The 24,848-nt window shown below is 43.2% G+C and overlaps 1 protein-coding gene across 1 annotated transcript in view; it reads right to left on the minus strand.

Moving 5' to 3' along the window:
- The window catches only part of SPEF2 (sperm flagellar 2), a 2,540,087-nt gene that overhangs the window by 2,296,398 nt on the left and 218,841 nt on the right, over nt 1–24,848 (minus strand). The window contains exon 3 of the mRNA XM_044069998.1: nt 5,883–6,071. Coding sequence (XP_043925933.1) covers nt 5,883–6,071 — 189 coding nt within the window. The remainder of the gene's footprint in view (nt 1–5,882; nt 6,072–24,848) is intronic.

The following is a 24,848-nucleotide window of genomic DNA, read 5'->3' on the forward strand; positions in this document are numbered from 1 at the left end:
AAACTGGAAACATGCACCACAAAGCATTATAGAAAATGATGAAGGTTATATCACATGGGATCACCCATTACCAACAGTTCAAAAAATAGATGCCAGAAAACCAGATATAGTGGTCCATGAAAGGAAGACAAAAGTGGCATTGATTATTGACATTTTTACACCCAGTGACTATAGTGTCTTATGTACAGAGAGACACAAAGTCATAAAATAGCAGGATTTGAAGGCAGAAATGAGGGCAATGTGGAAGAAGGATACCCAGACAGTTCCAACAGTAGTAGGAGCAACGAGTCTTATAAAAAAGAATTTAAAATCATACTTAGATATGTTAGCGATGCATTTAACTCTACAAATTGCAGAAGGAGTCATTACTGGGTACATTGCAGATACTGCGAAGAGCAGTTCTGGCTAACATCAAAGATTGAAACAATACTAACTTTGTGAACTTTAATCATACTTTCACTTAGGAATGGTGTTCATTCCTATCAAGGTATTAGAAACCCAAAAGACTTGGATAAATTATAAAAGGGGGAAATATTCAGGAAAGGGACTTACAGAGTATACAGGATGTGATGTCCTCACAAGTATATTACAAGGGATTTTACACTTTATGCTTATACAAATATGCCACTGAAGCAGTGTGCAGGCATGGTTTGAAAGGTATTTTGCTGTGCTTTCAATATTCAACTACATTGTTACTTGGCAAGTTATGTTTTCTCATGGTATTATGCATGTAGTATTTATTCCACAGCATGCATACAGAAGTGTGTTATTATTAGAATTATTAAAGTGACCACTCCAGGAGGCACAAAGTGAACATTATTAGGGTTAGTGGCCTCAGTCAACAAATATTGCAACATTACTATTATAAACTGCATGTTTGTCTAGAAGGTGTAGGGGATATTAGAATGTAAAAAAATAATCACATGTATTATGCCACATAAAGTATAATATACCTTATTTGGCTTCAAACCCTGCACCTTTGGCACTGTTATTCAGGACATTCTTCATTAACACACAGAGCCATTCAGGCAATTAAACAAAAAGTAATTTTTTGCATTCAGTAATGTCCAAAATACTGAGGCATACCACTGCCAATTTTGCCTATATAACCAAATGGGTAAGTCTTTGTACATGCAAAATAAAGTTTTGATTTTTGCAGTAGGACAGGATCTGGCATTCCCTAATAGGCATGAATGACTGGCACTCTTGGGCATGACAACCGTCACGCAAAGGATGTCACCAAAAAAAAAAAAATTAAAAGAACATTTTATTGACAGAATTCAGTGCAGTGTGTATGTGACTTTGTGGTTTCTATAAGTAAAATATTTACAGTAATGATCCATATTTCCATACAAAAGGCAACTTCAGAAGATTTGAACATGCCATCCATGGCATTACAATGAAACACTAACATCAGGAACATGCTGCTCTTCATAAACGTTTTAATAAAAAAGCAGAAGGTTAAGCACATGTGCTAAGCATTGTACTTCTGAAATGTGCATTTATGTTTCATCATACCAGTGATATCAAACTGTTATTTTTCTTTATATTGTACGACGGTGTGAATGGAATTATTAGAAATATGAGGATGATAAAAATGTGAGGGCAGGAAAAACTGTAAGGTACAGTTACTGGCAGCAGTTGTGCTTTACTCAATTGTACTACCTTTCCACAAGTAATATTTTAATAGTTGGCATAAATATAAACATGTTTTACATTATATATATCTATATATATATATATATATATATATATATATATATATATATATATATATATATATATATATATATATATATATATACACACACACACACACACACACATATATATATATATATATATACACACACACACACACACATATATATATATATATATATATATATATATATATATATATATATATGTATACAAACACACACACATATATATATATATTTGTATATATATATATATATATATATATATATATATATATATATATATATATATATATATACATACACACACACACACACACACACACACTTTTGGTCTCAACTCCATTGTTAACTATCTTCGTTCTGTGTGTGAGATGTGTGCAAAGCCACCTCACATAACATTTTGCAATATGTTGATAAATATGTGCATCAAGGTTCAGTCCCAAATCAAAGTCAAAATAAGTTAAAACTTATTGAAAGACTTCTCTGTCTGACACACAGTCTCAAAGTGCAATTCTCATTAGCAGAGATACTTAACATATCACTGACTGACCAGTACTGCTAATGAGACACACTTGCAAAACATTAGCTAGCCAAATATCTTTTAACCCCTGTTCTTGTACTGCTCACTTGTGTGCACTTCAACATGTAGGAATCAACATCATGTTCATCTCCAAAGTGCATTGTGCAAACTGAGTGATTTAGAAATGATGAGCTTAGAGCCAACTATGGTATTCCACAAACTCAGAGGGGGTCATCTACAACTTATAAGTACAACATGGGCAACAGAACTTCCATCATGCTAGGGAAGATCACCTTGTTTCCCAAGTGCTGCTGAACAAAGTACTGATCCACGGTTTCAATACAGGATGACACAGAATAGTGTTTAAAATCTTCCAAAGTACGTGTTCTTCCATACCACAGCTCATTCTTAGTATGCTGCTACATGCTTGCAATGAGTACTGTCAACCTATGGTGTTTCAATAAATTCTGATCAAGTAATCTGAAATTAACTTCATGGGGGTTGGACAACACACACCCATTCAAGGGTAGAGACTTCTTTAGTATTATTGTAATATGCTTAAAAGTTTAGACCGTCACTGACTGAATGAGTTCTGTAGGTCGTTGTTACATTAACCATTGTTTCTATTCTTATAGTGTATTCTCTGCATGGTAGGTATATATTCCTGCATCTGCTACTGCTTGTTGTCTTCTGTAGTTTATACTTTTTTTTTTTTTTGGAGGGAGGAGTGCATATGGAATATTACAGTGCCAGCTGTATTGGCATCCATTACATGCCTGGGTTTAATGTATAATGTTTTTTATCTTGCATTCTGTTTATAATGTCATTTCTACAATGCCACTCACTGACTGCATACTGATATATTTTGCTCCATTAGTATAACAGTTTGTACTACAAGTGTGTGTTATGTTGTGTTGCGATATCCATTTTGTCTTCCATCACAAAAGAGATATAGCTTCCAAATCCAAAAGTAAGATGGGGTCATCCTCACAGAAGCCTCCTTTCACAGATGCTGAGCATGATGTCACAATACAGTCTCTCTGTCTGTATTGTGGATTGCTCCTTGATTTATGTGCCTCTGAAAAGCTCTTCTGTGACTTTGTCTGGCAGCAGGTTGACAATGATATCAATTCTGTGGTTGGCCAGGGTAGCATATACCATATGGTCTGACACAGGGCCATTTGCATGATTAAAATAGCCACCATCAGGCCAAGGGCTGTGGCATAGGAGTGGAAAGAGATGTAGGAATTCCTGCCAAGTCTTAGGGATTCAGATAGCTCAGAAGAGTTTCACAGTCCAGTGCCAGATGTTAGGGCAGAGGTGGAACAGACCCACAGGATTTCCACTACTGATGCTCCAGGTATGCCATTCAGATATTTCTTATGTCTACATTTACAAACTGATAGTCACTTGTATTCTTATACTGCTTCTATCAACTACTGTGTCTAGGTACATCTGTCATAGAGGTACAACAACCATCTGCACATGGTATGGGCATACTCTGTATTAGTTATGTATAATGATCACTAGATTATAGCATCTACATGTTTGGCTGAGTATTTTTGCCTTGGTATTACATTATGTTTATTTTTCTTGTTTTTTTTTATTTTTTGGTGTATTCACAAGTAAAGCATTGTCTGACACCAGCACTATGGACCTCCCTCTGTCTGATGTTGAAAGAACATTATCTTGTGATGATGAGCAGGGACAGTCTGGGATTGCAAGGGATATGTCAGATACAGGGAGTGTGGGTCCCGCTTCCCCTTGCCACTGTAAGGACACAGTAAGTATACCTACTCATACGCATACACAGAACCATATGAGCGTGAACAGGTTGATAAGGACACAATCAGTCAGGATAGTGTGGTAATCCCATTTGCAGACATGGTTGAATCTCCCCCTAGCCACTTTGGCAGTGATGGTACGGTACCACACAATGGTGTTGGTAGAGATTCTCAGAGAAGGTATGCTTACTGCCTTTACCCTGTGGTTGCTTATGTTTTTTCTTGGTTCTTCCTACTAAGCAAAAAAACCCTGAGCAACAGACTTCCTGAGACTGCGGTTAGGCTTCCCCTGATGGGAATGGCTTACCCAATCCCTTAATACAGGGAGTCAAAGGAGGGAATGCTGAACTCTGGAAAACTGACAGTGTGGGTTTGTGCAGGCAGCATATGATGTAGGACAAGAGGGAAAAGAAGGGTTTGGTCTAGTGGATAAGGAGTGATCCCTTGAAAAGGATAAGTTTCCTCCCAATGCTATCTGGATCACATTCAGAGCCCATTTGTCTGAAACAATGTGTTGCTAAAGAGAGAAATTGAGATTTAGACATTCTGGAAGGGGTAGGCAAGGTCCAGAGAAACTGACACAGGAGAAGATAAATGTTTAGTTTCTTGCCTTTTGTTGACAGGAAAGTTAGGACAAACAGACCTAGCATTGTCAGTAATAGCTTCCACAGGGATGGGCACAACATTCTCACTAAGCAGGGGCACATTCCCTGTCCCTCTTCCAACGGATGACAAGAGTGACTCTCCCTTGCCCACTGAGGGGACCCCAACAGACACAAAGGATGTGGGCTAACCTCTGGTCCCTGGTGGCTGTACGGACAACTCTAGAGAGATCCAAGGAAAAAGATGAGATGTCTGATGAACCAGCATTGGCCACTTCAGAGTCACCCACCTGCAGCTGTGGCAATTTACCAGGCTGCTGTGATGGCAAAGGTTGATTAATTATCTTTTTAGTTTTTCGGCTGGAAAAAGGTCAGACCAAGGGTCCAGTAGTTTGCTTCATGGTCAAGATGAAAACAATGCCTGTTTCCCTGTTCTGGGTCAAGATGAAGACAGTGCTTGTTTCCCTGGAAAAGCTTAGCAACAATAGTCAATAAAATGGGAAAGTAGCAAAAAAGTCAATTTTTCCCACAAAAAAAAAATCAGTGACAAGCACTTTAAACATTTTCCCCAACCCTTAAAAGTAAAATAAACACAGCATCTCCACAGAACTTTATACCACAAAAGTGCATCCCATTTAAAAGTACATAAAATTCATGAGACAGTCAAGAAAATACTTTCTATAGTTTAAAAGTAGTTGTTTATCACAAAAAAAAAATTTTTAAACAACTTTAAAAGTAATGTGGAAGTTAGAAGGGAACTTATCTGCCCAGCAATCATTCCTCGAAAGCCCATAGTGGAACGTTCTCTTCAGCAGCAGGAAAGCTCTGAAGGGTTTGGTGCCCATACCTGTCTTTTACTTAGCTTAGCTCAAGATGACTGATGATTTGGGTGTGAGGAAGGTGTCTGAAGCTTTGGAAGCTGGTTGGCTGTTATATCCTATGCAGGATATAACCCATATAGCTTAGACTACTGGAGCATTGATCACAATGATGAACATCAATGATGATTTTCCTAGAAGAGATTTGTATGAATCCCTTCAGGGTCAAGTTGATCCTCTAATTTCTCCTCAAGTCTGGGCTCAAAGGAAACAACACAAGAGGTGCACAGACAATGCTGCAGAATGCTCTATTTCTGTCTTTACTTCCTTTTGTACCTTTGATTACTCTATGCCACAATAGCAATCCCATAAAATGCTTTATAAATTAGTTATGTTATTTGCTGAAGTGAAGCCAAGTTACACAATTTAAAAAAGTCCATAAAAATACTTACTGCTTCTTTATCAAGTGCATCCTGGAATTCTTGTAGTCGCCTTTCTTCAAATTGTTTCTCTCTGAATATTCGATTCTGGCGGAGAACCTCTTTTTCATGGCGTGCATACATGAGCTGAACAGCAATTCTGCGTTCCTGCTGAGATTGTCTCATTAAGCGGTTAACGAGTTGTTCCTCCCGATATGCCTCCTAATGAAAACATAAGGAAAATACAAATAAAGAAGATGAGTTCAGTCAACACAAGAAAACTCTGCTCTACATTTAGTTGTGTGCACCCTACCACAGACTACTAGTTTATACATACAGTGAAAATTAGCACCATGTGCACTACAATGACAGGTTGACAAAAGAGGAAAAAGCAAACTTTTTAAAGCTTCTGCAGCTAGTTTCAGTATTAGTATAGCAATAATACATGGTAAATTTTATGCTCAGGTTTAGTCATCCACAGCAGAAATTAATACATCCCAATACAACTCACACCTTTAATGTACACTATTCCTATTAACCATTCTTAAAAATCGACAAACCAATGTCAATACTGTTTATTACTTACACATAATAATGAGGAATATCCAATGGGCAGTGCAAACCTAGGAACTAAAGTTCTTGGAACAACTGTTAAGCAGATTACGTGAAGTACAGTTAAAAAGAAGTTATGTACTTACCATAACATTCCGTCTGTGTTGTTGCCTCTCATTTACTCTTCAACCTATGGGTTTCAGATCTGAGCATAGGCTCAAACTCAGCTCCGTACCAAAGCTGAAGGCTCCAACATTCAACCTCCTCCACTACACATGATGCTCCTCTCCTCAAATCCTTCAAATTGAGTTTACTACAGCATATGACATCACACAAACATAAAACAAGTAAAGAGGAAAAATGTACATAGAAATAAAGGAATCAGCCAAGTGGGGATACTTCAGGAGTTCAAAGGAGAACAGAAGTATCTGTCCAAAAAAATTCTGTTAGGTCCTTCAAAAGGCAGGAGGATGGAGGGAGGGAAAGTTGAAGAGCACACAACTTCTTTATCTGATGTAGTTGCCTTCATTTGCTCTTCAACCTAAAGGATGGAGTCCCCAGCTACTGAAAGAACTTGGGAGGCCCTCAAGGAAGGATATTCCAGAAAACAGTGGAACCAAAGGACACCCTGTTCCTAGAAATAATGTCCAGTTTGTAATGGGAAATAAAGGTATTATGGTTAGACCAAGTAGAGGCTGCACAAATTTAATCTATGGGAAGTTTCAACCAGAAGGCAGAAGAAGTAGAAGCAGATCAAGTAGAATGGGCCTTAATATGGCCAGGTAAGGAAATGCCCTTAGAGGAATAAGCAAGTTTGGTACAACTAGTTATCCAATGAACTAGAGTAACCTTGGGAAATTGGTTTACCTAATCTGGACTTGAAAAGGATACAAATAGTTGGTCAGATTTCCTGAAGGTTTTGGTTCTATCAATATAGAAGCCAAGTTGTCTGTGTGTCTATACGCATCCAACGTATGAAGAAGGCACTCTCCCTTGTTTTGAAAATTTGGAAAGAAAATAGGAAGATTGATGAATTGGTTTAAATTAGCCTCAGAAGCAATCCTGGTATGTAAAGTAAATTGGCCCCATTAGCCTGATGAGCCTGGTCTGCAAGGCTAAGGAATGTATCATCATGGAACTTATAAACAATGACATTGGTAATCTCCAAACTCTGGACCCTACCCAGTTCGGGTTTGTAAAAGGCAGATCATGTCTCCTAAACCTGATAGACTTCTTTGAAGTGGTCACCAAAGCCGTAGATGAGGGTAAGGTGGTTCACACAGCCTATCTAGATCTTGCCAAGGCTTTCGACACCATCCCCCACTCTGGAATTATAGACAAACTCACTAAACTAGGTATAAATCCCTATGTCACAAGATGGGTTGCCGAATGGCTCACTGGCAGAACCCACACTGTGAAAGTAGCAGACTCTAAATCCAACTTCAGACCAGTGACAAGTAGAATACCACAGGGTTCAGTCCTAGGTTCTCTCCTGCTTTGCATCTACTTCTCTGAAGTACAGGCTAACACAGAAGGTCTTTGGCTAACAAAGTTTGCAGATGACTGCAAACTAGGAGCCATAATCAAAACTCCTAATGATGTGGACATCCTACAAAAGGGCCTCACTGAGACAGATGCCTGGTGTCAAAGCCATGGCTTCAAGCTCAATGCCAAAAAGTGCATTGTCATCCCTTTTGGTAATAACTCTGTACCCATGAACTACCACATAGGCGGTAGTCTACTTAACACTGAAAGTGTGATAAGAGACCTTGGAACACAGGTGGATAGTAGTCTCTCCTTTAATAATTACATTGCTACAGTAGTCAGGAAATCCTTCTACATGGCACACTTCATCAGAAAAGGTTTCTCATCCAGGAAAAAAGAGGTCATTGTTCCCCTCTACTCATCACTCATTAGACCCATTATAGAGTACAACACCCCTTTTGGTATGTACCTCACAAGACATCTACAACAACTGGAAAGGCCACAGAAATACCTCACAAAGAGGATTACCGGCCTCAAACAGATGCCCTATGCAGACCGTCTCAAAAAACTCTAACTTTACTCTGTCACATATCGCCTACTCAGAGGCGATCTCTGCCTAACATACAAAGCTATGTCAAACCCAGAGCTGTTGGACATGCTCCACTTAAAGAAATCCCAATCCCTCCAAGCTACACGCTCTAGGGACCCAAACCATGTCACCACAATAAACAGAACATGATGGAGGGATAGATTCCTGTCCCAGAGACTTCCCATACTCTGGAACAAACTACCTATCTATATCAAACAAAGCTCCTCATTAGCACTCTTCAAGAAAAATCTTAATGATTGGATGGGAGATAGGAAATTCACCCCGGGGATCGCTTCTGTGGCTCTACTTGACATGAAACATGATCTACTGATATTAAGATAGTAAAATCAGACAGATTGCTGGTATTTACAATATACAGCCTTCTTCAGACAGTGAAGAAGTGTGTAGAGTACCAGCAGCCAAACCGGTGCAGTTTTGCTGTGTTTTTAAATAAAACATCAGTTTTTTTTCTGTGGTCCGTTTTTGTTGGCTTTTGTTTTTGAATTGGCAAACTTTCTTTTTTTGCTCTACTTGACAGGGGCACAGGAAAATAATTTTCTTGGGTGGCAAAATCCAGGGTACTGTTTGGCTAGGCTTATATAGGCCCTAGGGCCAATAGTCTAGTACCTACCTATGAACCTATGAAGTAACTCTGTCCTTGTAAAAAATCAGATATGGAGGCTTGCAAGACAAAGCTTGTAGCTCAGATAACCTCTTGGAGGAAATAATAACCACCAAGAAAATAGTTTTCCAAGTCAGAAACTTTAAGTATACCTTAGCTGAAGGTTTGAAGAGGGGTGAAACTAAGGCCTGTAGAACCAAGGTGAGGTCCCAAGGAAAAGCAGGATCCTTAATAGGAGGACATAGGAGAAAGGTAACCTTCATGAAAGCCTTGTACAGTTTAGATGAGGCTAGAGAGAAAGAATTCTCCTCTACATGAAAATTGAAAATGGCAGCACGTTGCACTTTCACCGTAGAAAAACTTATACCTTTATTAAAAAGATAAGCCAAGAAGTCCAAAACTGCCAAGACTGGAGCAGAAAAGGGGTCTAAATTGTTGATGAGCCCAGATAGAGAACCTCTTCCACTTACTGTTACATAGCTTTCTAGTGGATGGTTTGTGTGCCACAATCAAAATTCTTCTGACTGGGGAAGAAACCCCAGGAGTTCTAGCCATCACTGGAAGTGGAGAAATTAAGCAGTTAGTTTCAGGTTCAGAAGATCTGGATGGGAGTGTGCTAAGGAATGGAACAAGAGATATGGAGAAGCATCCAGAGTCCAAGGTGGACAAACCAGGTGAGACCAAAGGAAGAGGAACCACACTTGATGGAGCCAAAAGGGGGCATGAGGATGACTTGGTACTTTAACCTCTGTGCTTTTTGTAGAAATTTGAGAATGAGTGGAAAGGGAGGGAAGACAGAGTAGATCGGGGGCCAAGTATGGACTACAGCATCTCTTGGTGACTGTCCCTGAGGAGGGATCAGGGCAAAAAAATCTCTGCACTTGGTGTTGGAGGGAGATGTGAACAGTTCGCAGCAAGGTCGACCCCATCTCTGGAAGATGATATTCACCACTGCAGGATTGAGAGACCACGTGAAGCATCAAAATAGCCCTGCTGAACCTGTCCGCTCGGATGTTCAACTTCCCCAGAATGAGAAAGGGTTGGAAGAAATCGTCCATTGCCACAACCTTATGGCCTCTCAACACAAGGGATAAGATCAGGTTTCTCCTTGCTTGTTGATGTACCAGACCACTGACGTGTTGTCTGTCTGAATAGCACCAGTTCTGGTAGGAAGAGCAGACTGGAGGGCTTGCAACGCCAGAAGCATTACAGAGCATTTATATGCAAATTGGTCTCTAGGGAGGACCACGTGCCTTGGACCGTCTTAGATAATGCCCCCCCCACCCGAGTTGGGATGTATCCATGGTCGTGGTGGCTAAGGGAGGGAGGAAGGACAAACAGCCAGCCCTGGAGAAGATCTTTGGATTGAATCCACCAGATGAGAGACAGTTTGCACGCCTGTGAGATCCTGATTCAGTAGTTTAATGGGCAGTGAAGAAAAGACCATTGTACGTCTAAGATCCACTGAAGAACTCTCATGTGAAGGTGGGCTAAGGGCACCAGAGTGATTGTCGCTGCCATGGACCCAGAAGGACAAGACAAGTTTTTGGGGGAGGTGTGTCCATTATCTGTTTAACATGAATTCTCAGATTGGAAATCCTGTTGGGAGTAAGAAGGGCTAGAGCACGAGTGGTGTCCAAACAAAGTCTCTGACTTGAACTGGATGAAAATGGGACTTGTTTAGTTTGATAGAGATGCCCAAGGTCGAGGCTAGCTGGAATAGGTATTCTGGTGGGAGCAGTTAGAAGCTAATCATCTAGGTAAGGAAACACCTGGAATCCTTACCATCTCAGGTGAGCTGCTATGACTGCCATGCATTTGTAAACACCCTGGGGGCTGTAGTGAGACCAAGGGCAGTGTTTGGAATTGATAATGACTGGCTCCCAGCCTGAAGTGGAGATACCTTCTGGAGTGTCTGTTCATCTTGATGTGATAGCATGCGTCCTGAAGGTCTATAGAGCAGATCCAGTCGTCCTTGTCCAGGAAGGGCAGAATGGACTCTATCGTGACCATTCAAAACTTTAAATTGACAATTGACTTATTTAGAGAGAAGACATCCAGAATGGGTCTGTGGTCCCCCATCTTTTTGGGCACTAAAAAGAATCTTGAGTAAAAGCCTGATACAAATCTTTTGGATGACTCTTTTTGAGAGCAGCTTTGCAATTTCTAACACTGCTGCCTCCCACTGATTAGGTAGAACATCGAAGAGGACTTTTCTTGTTGAGGGTTTTTGGAAAAAGGGTATGGAATAGCCTCTGGATATGATTTTTAACACCCAATGATCTTTTGTGATGGCTTCCCAGGTTGTTGGGTGTAGAGACAAGCATCCCCCAACTGCCTCCAGAGTAGAGTAGTCATGCATTCCTTCAGGACTGCTGACTGGGTCTGTCTGAGAAAGAATCTTGAGACACTTGGTTCATCAGACCCCCCTCTGCAGAAAAGGCAGCATCTGTTATTATAACCATCGCCTCCCTGCCTCTGGGAGAAAGGTCCCCTTGTGAATCCTGAAAAGGACCTTCCGATTTACAGAACCACAACTTCTTACCTCCACTCTGGTTCCTGGAAAAGGTCCGTTGTTGGTTAGAGAAGTGTATCCCAACAGCAGACAAGGTCTTTCCATTTTTTTCACTTAGGGAGAGAGTGTGCCTTTAACTGTTGGACCAGCTCAAAGTCTTTCACTAGCTCGTGGCTATCCCCTATCCCATCATGCACTAGGACAGCTCCCCAGATCTTGTTTGCAGCTGAGCCAGCTCCATTTTGGTGGTAGCTGCAACCACCATGGCATTGTAACCAGTGTGCCTGACTGGGTGTTTGCAGTTTATTAGTGGTTTGTGTTTGCACTCAGCTTTCCACCTTGAGATTTATTAGTGTGCTTTTGGAAGACCAACCACCCTTTTGGTGGAGGATTTCCATGATGTCTCAAAAGGAGACATCCTCAGGTGGTGATCTGGAGGACCCTTCCCCTTCATCGAGATTGGTATCCTCTGTGAGAGATTCCAAGGGGAGAATCCAAGTGTCTCACACTGGTGCTTCTAAGGGACCTCCTTGGTGCAGTGTTCTGGGGAGGTATCGGAAGACTCTGGGGGTTCCAAATGGGAAGCAGACTAGAAGTCCTTTTAGGCAGGCTGTCCCAGAGAGGACAGAGTGATTTCTCAGGCACAAAGGCTGCTGTGTGTGTGTGTGTGTGGGGGGGGGCAGTGTCTGAAATGAGATTTAGTGAAATGAGTTTTCAGTAACTTGTGTTTTCAGCTATGTGGTTAGGGTGAAATGAAATTCAGTGAAATGAGATTCAATGAAACAAAGTAGACCTACATATAGATAGATACATATAAAACAACCAGAAGGGAAGGGGTAGGGAAGGAGACTAAAAAAGTTCTTTTACTGACACAGAACTAAGACCAATAGAAAGGTAGATACTAAAAAAGTAACCACTAACAACAATAATTATATAAACTGCAAGAAATATCACTCACTGACTGAGTAAAACCTGAGGAGCTCAGAGTGTCCAGAACCCGATGCTTAGGGAAGCACAACAAATGAAATATGAGGGATTTGGAAGAGAGGAGCATCGTGGGTAGGGGAGATGCTTGGATGTTGGAGCCTTCAGATTTGGTATGCAGCTGAGTCGGCTCTCATGCTTGGATCCGAAACCCATAGGTTGAAGAGCAAATAAAGGCAACAACATCAGATAATTGAATTTAGAAATATACATGAATAAAGGAATAATGACTATAATAGTAATTTGAGAAGAAAAGTCTCAAACAGTCAAAAGAGAAACTAGCCATGGAGAGAAAAAGTCAGTTTAACAATTTTTATAATACAATGGACTCTAGATAACAAAAGAAATGAAACAGAAACATGATGTATATTAGAAAGAAAGAAGAAAAATGGGACATCTAATAAACATCTAATAAACATCAATGGGATATCCAATAAACAACAATACAAATGACTGATTTCTGCATTGTTAGCAGATAAATAATAATCTATATCTGTGGTATAGGCTGTGCAATATTTACTCAATAATAAAGGAAGAGTCGGACCACAAGGGCAAAGCCCGAGTTTCTTAACAGATGTGTAAAATGTCACACAACTCATCCAACAGACATTAATTATTGGTACCACACACTGTACGGTTACAGACTGCTTAAAGAGAAGCTCCAGTTTGATTACAATATCTATTAAGAGCAAAATAAAAGTCAGACTCCCGACCAGTCACAAGTGGAGTCCCATAGGGATAGGTCTTGATTCCTCTCCTATTTGGCATCTACTTCTCATAAGTCCAGGCCAACACGAAGGGACTCTGGCTGACCAAATTTGCAGATGACTGCAAGCTGAAAGCCATTATTAACTCCTCAAGTGATGCAGACATCCTACAGAGAGGCCTCACTGAGACCAATGACTGGTGTCGAAACCATGGCCTTAAGCTTAATGCCAAAAAATGCATTGTCATTCCCTTTGGGAAAAACTCAGTTCACAATAATTACCACATCGATGGGAGCCCACTGAACACTGAAAGCGCTATAGGAGATCTGGGGACACAGGTTGACAGCAACCTCTCCTTTGACCACCACATTGCCACTGTGGTCAGAAAGTCCTTCTATGTGGCACTTCTCATTAATAAGGGTTTTGCATCCAGGAAGAAAGAGGTCATCATTTCTCTCTACTCTTCCCTCATTAGACCAGTCATAGAGTATAATGTCCCATTTGGCATGTACCTCACTAGACACCTGCAACATCTGGAGAGGCCACAAAAGTACCTCATGAAGAGGATCCTAGGCCTTAATCACATGTTCTATATGGACAGACAAAAAAACTCCAGCTATTCTCTGTCTCATATTGTCTACTAAGAGGCGATCTCTGCTTGACTTACAAAGCCATGTCTGACCCAGCTCTGTTAGAAATGCTACATCTAAATATATCTCAATCCCTCTGCACCACACACTCCAGAGACATCAACCTCATTACCACAATCAACAGAACATGCTAGAGGGGCAGATTCATAACCCAGAGACTGCCCATACTCTGTAATAGACTTCCCATACATGTCAAGCAGAGCACCTCACTAGCCCTCTTCAAGAAAAATCTTCATGAGTGGATAGGAAATAGAAAGTTCACCACTGGGATCACTCCAGTGGCTCTACTTGATAGAGGCACTGGGAACTAACGACAGGCAGCACAATGCCAGAGCACTTCTATGGGCTAGGCTCGTAAAGGCCCCAGGACCATTAGCCTAGTACACAACTATAAACCTATGAACCTATGAACCTAATAAAATCCATGTAGGCATAGTGCAAAGCCTACATGAAGGTACCATGGCAGTGTATATGGTACCACCTCGGTAGTGCGCCATGCATATTAATGAAGGCACATTATTGAGAGAAAGCAGTGTCAGACAGTTATTGAATCAATGTAGGGAGTATCAACAGCAAAAAAAGAGTTCCAGGATGCACAAAAAACACTAGTAACCAAAAATAATGCACCCGGTAGCCATCAACAAAAACTCCACTTTATTAGAACCAAACATCAGCAAAATCCATTAGTTGTTAAGTGCTTTCATCATAGACAATGACTTCATCAGAACAAGAATACGTCTCATAATTAAAATGCCTATATATATCCAGTAAATTAACACATAATTAGTAATTTAAATTAAATAAGTCAATTAAGCAATACAACTCTCTTAAAAACACATTCTCAAATATGTACAAGTATATGTATCCACAGCCTTTGTTAAAACATTGTATTTAAAAATAAGAAGTTATGTACTCACCATAACGTTCCATCTGAGTAGGTATCTTCATTTGTCTGCAACCTTTGGGATACGGATCCGATCTCGGATCCGAGCCGGCAACTTCTATCATAGCATAGATCCAAGCTCCTAGCTCCTCTCCTTACCCATAATCCCCTGCCTACCCTAACTGACCTCAGATCAAGTTTGTCCCATAGCACAGCAGATAAAAGTGTCCCAATGGGAACATATGCTAATAACACAAGAACGATCATATTGGTCAGGGGGAAGGAGGGGGGGATGGTTGCAGACAAATGAAGATACCTACTCAGATGGAACGTTATGGTGAGTACATAACTTCTTAATCTGAAGTAGGAACTTCATTTGTCAGCAACCTTTGGGACAGAGTCCCCAGCTACCTAAATCTTGGGTGGCCTTCATGGAAGGATATTCCGGAGCACCGCAGAGCCAAAGGACGCCCTACCTTGGGAGACAACATCTATTTTATAGTGGATGATAAAGGTGTGAGATGAAGCCCAAGTGGCTGCGGAACAAATGTCATCCAGTGGAACCCTAGCTTGAAAGGCCGCAGATGTGGCAACGGCCCTAGTAGAATGAGCATGGACTCCTTAAGGTGCAGGCCTTCCCAAGCTCTGATATGCTAAAAGAATACAACTCGAGATCCATCGAGAGAGAGAAACTTTAGAAACTGACTTTCTGAAATTACTTTTGGCAAAGGAGATAAACAACTGATCGGATTGCCTATGATCAGTGTTTCTATGGATATAAAAATGTAGTTGTCTGTGTACGTCTAAGGAATGTAGCTTATACTCTCCTTTGTTATGAAAGTTGGGGAAAAACACTGGAAGATTGATAGATTGATTGATGTTCGCTTCTGAAGATACCTTAGGTAGAAAGGACGAATTGATCCTGAGGTAAACCCTATCCGGGTGAAAGACCAGATATGGTGGTTTGACACAAAGAGCTTGCAATTCCGACACTCTTTTGGCTGAAGTTATGGCCATCAAAAAGGCTGTCTTCCAAGAGAGAAATTTGAGATCAACCATGGCCGCCAGTTCGAATGGGGGACCAGTCAAGGCCTGCAAGACTAAGGATAAATCCCATGGAGGTACCACCTCTTTAACTGGAGGCCTAAGGAGGAAGGTACCCTTGAGGAAGGTCTTACACAGTATGGAAGTGATAAGAGGGCCAGACTCTTGCCCGTGATAGTATGAGATTGCTGCCAGTTGTACCTTGACTGTGGAAGAACTAGCCCCCTGGTGAAAGAGAGAGGATAGAAAATCTAAAACCGACGATATTGGGGCTGTAAAAGGGTCTAAACGATGGTGTTCTGCCCAAATGGTGAAGCGTTTCCACTTACTCTGATAAACCTTCCTGGTGGAAGGCTTGTGAGCTGCTACAAGAATGGTTTTGACCGGTGATGAGATCTCGGGAGTCCTTATGAGGAGTGGAACTGGAGCAACCAAGCCGTCAGTTTGAGGTTGACCAGGTTCGGATTCGGAAGACCGAGAGGGTGAGAAATGAGATCAGGAATGGGATCCAGAATCCATAGTGGATACACTAGGTGAGACCATAGGTAAGGGAACCACGTCTGACGAGGCCAGAATGGGGCAATGAGGATCATCTTGCTCCCCAGCTGCCTGGCTTTCTGTAATAATTTCAACATCAGGGGAAGAGGAGGGTAAGCATAAAGCAGACTGGAGGCCAAGCATGAACTAGAGAGTCTCTCGGGGACTCCCCCGGAGGGGGGATCAGAGGGAAGTAATCGTTGCATTTGGTGTTTGAAGGAGAGGCAAAAAGATCGCAACAAGGTTGCCCCCATCGGGCAAATACTTGCTCTGCAACTCGATGGTTGAGAGACCATTCGTAAGGAGTCAGGATAGTACGACTGAGCCTGTCCGCTAGAATGTTGGACCGCCCCAGAATGTGCATTGCTATGAGAAAGTGGATGGTGGAAATCGCCCATTCCCACACTCTCATGGCCTCGCGGCAAAGGGGGTAAGACCTGGTTACTCCCTGTTTGTTGATGTACCAGACGACCGACATGTTGTCTGTCTGTACTGCAATCGTCCCTACCGGAAGAGAGTTGTGTAGCGCCTGCAACGTCAAAAGCAACACCCTCATCTCTAGGACGTTGATATGCAAAGAGGTCTCTACGTCGTTCCATGTGCCTTGGACTGTCCTGCCCGAAAAATGCTCCCCCCCCACCCCAGGCAAGAAGCGTCCATGGTCACTGTGTCGACTGGCGGAGGTAGTGAGAAGGGATGTCCCGTGTGGAGGTTGGGAGACTGGAGCCACCACAGGAGCAATCTTCTGCAACCCTTGCTTAAGGAAATGGGGTGAGACAGGGGGTTGCGAGACAGGGACTATTGTACCTGGAGGGTCCAATGCAGAGCCCTCATGTTCAACTGGGCCAATGGCAGCAGAGGGATTGCAGCCGCCATAGATCCTAGGATCCTCAGGATCAATTCCGCCGAAGGAGTTTGCATTTGAAGGATGGCCTGCACGTGCAATATCAGGTTCCGAAGCCGATCTGGAGTCAAGAACGCAAGCATCTGTCTGGAATCCAGTCTCACCCCTATAAAATCCAACACCTGTGTAGGGATGAGAGAGGATTTGGTCATGTTGATGGTTAATCCTAATAGTGAAGCCAGACTGGGGAAATAATCCCTGCATGAACAAGGTAGATGCCTTGTTGGGCCTGTAAGGAGCCAGTCGTCCAGGTATGGAAAGACCTGAATTCCCTGGAGTCTCAGGTGGGCCGCTATTATCGCTAGGACCTTGGTGAACACCCTGGGGGCTGAGGTGAGACTGAAGGGGAGGACCCTGAATTGAAAGTGACTGGCTCCCAGCCAGAAGCGGAGAAACCTCCTGGAACGCCTGTCCACTAGAATGTGATAGTACGCATCCTTGAGGTCTATGGAGCACATCCAGTCATCCTCCCGCAATAAGGGGAGGACGGATTGCAACGTGACCATTCAGAACTTTTCTTTGGATACCGCCAGGTTTAAGAGAGAGAGGTTGAGGATGGACCTCAAGTCCCCAGTCTTTTCTGGCACCAGAAAGAACCTGGAGTAAAACCCTGATCCAACTTGATCTGGGGGGACAGGCTGGATGGCTCTTTTTTTGCAGAAGCTGCTGAATTTCTGCAGCAGCCACCTCCCTCTGACTGGGTGGAACGTTGGGAAGGCTTCTGATTCTGGGGTTTACTATAAAGGGAATTTGGTAACCTCTGGATATGATACGAAGCACCCAGCGATCCATTGTTATGGACTCCCATTTTGCTAGGTGCCTCGAAAAACGCCCCGCGACTGCCTCCAGAGTGAAGCAGTTGGGTAACCCCTCAGGAGTTCTGTGTGGGCCTCTCAGAGAATGGTTCTCTGGACCCAAAATTCCTGGGACCCCCCTCTGCCTCTGGGGCGGCGTTCTCCCTGTCCTCTGCCATGAGAGGACTGGTTGTCCTGAGCAGACTGGGATTGATGTGATTTTCGGAACCACATCTTCTTCTGACCCTTTTGGTTCTTGGAAAAGGACCTCTGGGGTGCAGAGAAGTGGACTCCAACGGCAGACAAGGTCTTCCCGTCTTTCTCCCTCTGGACAAGAGTGTCGCGAACGGTTTTTGCCGAACAGTGCAGAACCATCAAAAGGGGCATTCGCAAATGACACCTTAAAGGGTTCCAAGAAGTCACAGTGACGGAGCCAGGCCTGTCTCCTCATGACAAGCCTGACTCTGCCTGCTCTAGCGGCTCCCTCCGTAGCATGTGACAACAGCCGCATAGAGGTGTTAGAGATAGAGCAGAGGGTGGCCATTTGGGAGGAGTACAGATCCTTGTCTCCCTCCAACATGGACCCTGGGGAGGAAGCAGCGTATTCCTTAATTAGATCCCGCTGCATCCGAATAATGTGTGCCATGTAGTTCAAGGCCCTCATAGAGAAGGTCGCTGAACTGAAGGCCCGCTTCCCAAGACGGTCCATCGCGCGAGACTCCTTGCTAGGAGGATGAACCATGGGGCTCTCCTGAGCCAACTCTTTCTTGGTGGCTGCAGCCACCAACATGGCATCCACAGGGGGACCTCTGCTCCAGTGTGATCTCTCTGCAGGGGGGCTCAAAATTTTGCCCGGACGCTTGGGGATCGGCTCTATGGTGTCCGGTTCCTTCCAAGCCCTAGAGGATATGAGATCCACCAGGGGGTTGGGTGGAGGGGACACCCAAGAGGTAGATGGCCCTGCCTCAAATGCCTCAAGGAATACGGACTCATCAGAGGAAGCCTTAGGGGCAGACCACCCACCCCTGATTTTGAGCATTTCCATGATGTCTCCAAAGGAGACATCCTCGGGGGGTGATCTAGGGAGCCTTCCCCTTCATCCAAGTCCGTATCTTCGGTGAGACTCTCAGGGGAGTCTATGTGCTTCCTTTTGTACTTTGTCTTGTGAGGAATCTCCTCGGGGGGGCTGTCCGAGGAGTCCTCATGGGCTGTATCCTGTTCCACTGGAACTCCTAGAGGCGCTGAGGCAGGCTGCCCCGAGGGCCGGATGAGGGGAGCCAGGACCAGATGAGAAGGAGTGCGGGAGGGAGCCGAAGCCAGGACAGGAGGCCTGGAAGCACTCGACAGTGCCCTCTCCACCGCAGCGAAAGCTGAGGGGGAGCCACTCTCTGACGGATCCGAGATATGACTCCCACTCGGATCCGAAGCGGGGGATTGGACCCGGCACCGAGAACGTCGGATCCAAAGGACCAGTGTGCTCCGACCGGGACGGAGCCAAAAGCACACCGAATCCCTCGGATCCGAAGCTCGGCCCACGGCTCCGAGAGGTCAGATCTGACAAACTCGAGGGAGCCGTCGGAGCAGACGTGCCCAGCACGGTCGGCTCCGACCTACCCCCGGATCCAACTTGGCTCGGCTCTGAGCGCTCCGAACCCGGAATGCGGTTCGGAGAAGGAGCTATAGGAGCGAAAAAAAAGGTAGAGCTCCCCCCCGGAGGGGGGGGGGGGGGGCAAGAGCACTCCCATCTGCATCTGGGCCTGGATGAATCTCCTCATCATCCGGTCCATGTCCGCATCAGACATGCTAAAAGTGGACCTCGAAGAGGCCACTGAGGCAGACCTGGAGTGTTGCCTCGATGACCTCGACGGGGACCGGATCACCTCCTCCTCGGGTCCCGGGGAGAAACAAGGGGATCGGATCCGAGGAGGAGGAGATCGAGAAGACTTGGACGGAGAAGCCCTCTTGGCAGGCAGGGCCGATGAGGAGTCATCGGACCGCCGCTTAAGGTGCTTCTCCCGCCGCTTCTCTTTCCTGGCCTCCCTATCCTCCAGAGCCGAAGCGGGAGGTTGAGTCCTGGTCGGAGGAAGGGAGGCAGGAGTGACCGCTACCGGGGGCAGTAGTGGGCACCGAAGTACCAGAGGCCGAAGCAGAGTCTGGGGGTAGAAGGCCTGCCAGGACTAGCTTCAAACTTCGATCCTTGAGTGCCCTGGGGTTGAACACCACACAAATCACGCAACCCGAAGAGAGGTGTTCAACCCCAAGGCACCTAACTCACCGAGTGTGGCCATCAGCCGGTGAAAGCTTGTGACCACACTCGGTGGATTTCGAAAAAATGGCTTTAGGGGCCTCCGGCATTACTACAGTAAAGCACACTCACTAGGCCCCTAACACTCAAGTCACACACACACGCTATGACCAGCGGGGGAGGGAGAAATATTTTAAATTAAATTTAAGCTGAAAAGCTAAAATAATAATAAGATTAGTGTTAAGGGTAAACCTACCATGCACACACAATCACTCACTCAGAAAGAAGAAAGAAAAATCTTTTTTTCTCACAAAAATGCTAAGAGCTCTGAAATCTAGCTGTTGCTTGAAGAGCGGCAAACTAGATCTGAGGTCAGTTAGGGTAGGCAGGGGATTATGGGTAAGGGGAGGAGCTAGGAGCTCGGATCTATGCTATGATAGAAGTTGCCGGCTCGGATCCGAGATCGGATCCGTATCCCAAAGGTCGCTGACAAATGAAGTTCCTACTTCAGATACATTGTTTTTTAAAAAAATTTGGTATTCAAAATACATGAATAAAATAAAAAAATGTATGTGTGTATATAAATACATTTTTTTGTGTATAAAAACATTTAAGCAATGAATTTAATGTTCTACTTTGTTTTAGTAGACAGAAGATAAGGTTAAGCACATTGTTGAAGGAGTTCCACACCTGGTCAGGGACTCTTGGGATTTTTTGGGACAACTCAGTCAAGATATATGGAGCCCAGATCTCATTTTCTTAACCATAGACGTTAAGGACTTATTTACTTGTATTCCCAAGAAAGATGGTATGGAATACTTTGAAAAGATACTCTTTCTTGACTCTAGTTTGACTCATGAGGAGGTTACTTTAATTTGTGAACTGATGTCTATGGTCTTAGATTATAATTACTTCTATTTTGAAGGCAATATTACCAACAAATTTCTGGGGTGGCCATGGGAGCAGTTTGTGCACCAGTGTATACCAATATAGTCCTTTTTGGATGGGAGCTCAAACATGTTTTCAACAGTACTTGGTGGGCTGAACATGTTTTATTGTATAATCAGTACCTGGACAATATTTTTATTTTATGGAAGGGAGACAAGGATAACATTCCTGTATTTATTGATTATTTGAATGGAACCACCACCTTCCTTAAGTTTACATTTTCTTGCCATGAACAACAATTACCATTCTTGGATACATTAATTTCTCATAATAGTCATGGTTTCAAATCGCAGGTTTTTTGTAAGAGTACGTTTTGTAACTCCTACTTGCATTTTACTAGTCACCATCCTTTGTCGCAAAAGAAAAGTATTATTAAAGGACAGGCTATACGTATTGCTTGAATGACTTCTGAACTGATTAATGTTAAAAAAGAATTTGTTATTTTGATGAACATGTTTTTACAAAGGGGTTATCCCAAAGACATGCTTAATCTAATCTTGGATGAAGTTTATGGTGAATGGGGTAGGAAGTACAAACCCCTTTTGGGGGTAGGTCATTTTACAAATCTACCCTTGGTCAGTTCTCAGTACCATTCTGGATCTGTGGCATTTACAAGAGCTTGTATAGTACAATACAGTACAATATCTAAAAACATTAAGGCTATTCTGTGAAAAAAAATTGGAGTATTTTCAGGACCAATCAGGATATCTATCAAATTTTGGGTGATCAACCTTTTTTATCAATAAAGTGAGAATGAACCTTAAGAAATTGGTAGAGAAACCTAAAAAATTTAATGTAAATGAGAACATTAAAGGGACTACACGTTGTGGCTGTTCACAGTGTAGTTTTATTTTCAGGGGAACTGTTACTACATTGAGTGACAGACTAAGGACTAATATTATCTTCAGGAATGGTAACTGTAGGACACAGAGGTTAGTGTACTTGGCAATGTGTGATACCTGTCCGGCATATTATGTCGGAAAGATGGAAAGATCTTTTAAGCGTAGGATCTATGAACATTTATATGAATTAAAAAACAAGAAAGACACTAATGCATTGCACAGGCACTCCTGAAGTTGTTTAAATTTCCAAGGTTTTAAGTTTGGTATACTAGACACAGTTGACATTGAACCTAGGGGGGAGATTGGAAGAATCAGCTCAGCAAAAAGGAACTTATTTGGCAACTAAGGCTTGCTGCTAACTTCCCCCCAGGATTAAATGGCAATGTTTCCATAGTACCAGCCCTTAAGGACAGAATTTAAATATGCTATGCAATGTTATGTTACTGGGTTATTTACAACATTCTAGCATGCGGTTATGACTAACTAAATGTTCTGTACATTACTAACCTATACACTTTGATATACTTCAACACCATAACTCAACTGGGTATTCCGGTTCCTGGCGATCCACCTACCCAACCTCAGCCAACCATGGCACTGGGTCCTAGCACATCTGGAACCCAAGTCGGCAGTGCCCCCTCCGCTGGCCCTGCACCACCTACGTGTGGCACCACCTCAGGGGATGAGGCCCGTCCCCCTCAGGAGTGAGTGTGGAGTGGGGATGTCACCCAGGAATAGCTACCAGAGATTGTGCGCAGGATCATGCATCATGGCTATGAAGATCGCCTGTGCCAGATTTAGGGCAGACTCAGCAATCTGGAGGGGAAGGTGGTCCTGGCACCCAGCACAGCCACCTTTGGGGCAGTAAAGGAGCATTGTTGACTGCCCATGGGTGGGTAGCTCAGTCTCACTGCTGCCATCTGGGGGCACATGGCTCTCTGATTCCACAATACCCTTCCCATCCAAGGTGTTTATCCCCCTCATGTGTCACACTCTGCCTCAAATGCTGTCTTGTTTGTTTGTAAATACAACCTCTCTTACCCAGCTTACCTCCCCACATGCACCTATATCCCTTCCCCAACATTCCACACTCTCCTTAAAAAAATGGGCATCTGTCCCACAAAAAAAAATCACCCCATACATAGTTCTCCAGTTTGTACCCACATCCACTGGACACAATTATTACATGAATTAATAAACACAGTTATGTTGCCCTCTCCCCTCTCTCTGGGGTGTGAGGCTCCAAATTTCAAATTCTCTATAACCTGCACAGCTGTTGCTGTACAAGAAATGGAGAGCTCTGGTTCTTTCCTACACCCATTCTGCACATTCCTACATGTCTTTCAGTATGTTTTTCTCCCTGCTTGCCCCAATTTCACCACTTTTCCTATCATCCCTTTTTTCTTTTCTTTTTTTTTAATTAGCCCTGGTTTAAGTGGAGTTAAGCAGTGTGGTGCACCGTGCAAATCTGCACAAAACTGCTTAATACTCCCTTAATCACCTTTTCTGTTTCTGACACTATTAGGCACATCTGCAAAATAATCACCCTTCCCAAGTCTCAAACCCAGGCCCCTATCGACTACAGCATAGTGTATTAACCCATTAGGCCAGTCAGCTCTGAAGTAGAAAAAGAAGTTATGTACTCACCATAATGTTCCATGTGTGTTGTCCATCCCGCCTTTATTCATAGCAAGTTGGGTTCAGATCTGATCCTCGGATCCGACTCAGCCTTATACACAAGCTTGAGGACTTTCCCTTTCTCGTGGCTATCCCCTATCACATCATGCACTAGGAGATCTCCCCAGATCTTGTTTGCAGCTATACAAAGGAATTCCAAAATAAGGATAGCTTAATATTTAATAGAGCAATCAAGAAGGTCAGAGAACACTAGTAGTCAATTGTATCAACTCAGTCTTCAAGGAGCAAAAGGCTGGGGGAAGGAGGGTGGGATGTAAGAATGAAGGTGAGATGGACAACACACATGGAATGTTATGGTGAGTACATAACTTCTTTATGTGATGTTGTCCTATCTCGCCTTCATTCTTAGCAGGTTGTGACAGCATCCCTAGCACAATCTTTCTTGGGTGGCTCAAGGGAGATTATTTTTCAGAAATGTGGAACCAAAGGAGGCCCTGTTCCTGGAGGCCAAATCGACTTTTTAATGAATGATAAAAGTATGTGGTCTTGCCCATGTTGCTGCAGCACAAATGGTATCAATAGGCAGTCTAGCCCGGAAAGTGGAAGAAGTTGCAATTGCCCTTTTAGAACGACCTTTTATTTTATGGGAAAGATCTTTGTTTTGAGATTTGTAAACAAAGGTTATAATATCTGATAGCCATTTTGAAAGTGCCACTTTAGAAATTGGGGAACATTTCCTTGAATCTGAAAAGGATACAAACAGTTGGTCAGATTTTCTGAAGTCCTTTGTCTGATGTAAGTAGAAGCGTAATTGTCTATGTGCATCTAGTTGGTGCATGTATTCTATCTTATTCTCATAGTTAGGGAAAAACATTGGTAGCTCTATGGATTGGTTTAAATTAGAGTCTGGACATAGTTTGGGTAAAAAGGTGGGGTTTGTTCGTAAGTATACTCAGTCCCTGTGGAAAATCGTGTACGGGGCTTTATTGACAAGGCTTGAAGCTCTGACACCCTTCTAGCAGAAGTAATAGCTATCAAAAGAATAGTTTTCCAAGACAAA

This window comes from Protopterus annectens, chromosome 1.part0 (assembly GCF_019279795.1).
Source record: "Protopterus annectens isolate FY-2018-M chromosome 1.part0, PAN1.0, whole genome shotgun sequence".
Classification (NCBI taxonomy): domain Eukaryota; kingdom Metazoa; phylum Chordata; order Ceratodontiformes; family Protopteridae; genus Protopterus; species Protopterus annectens.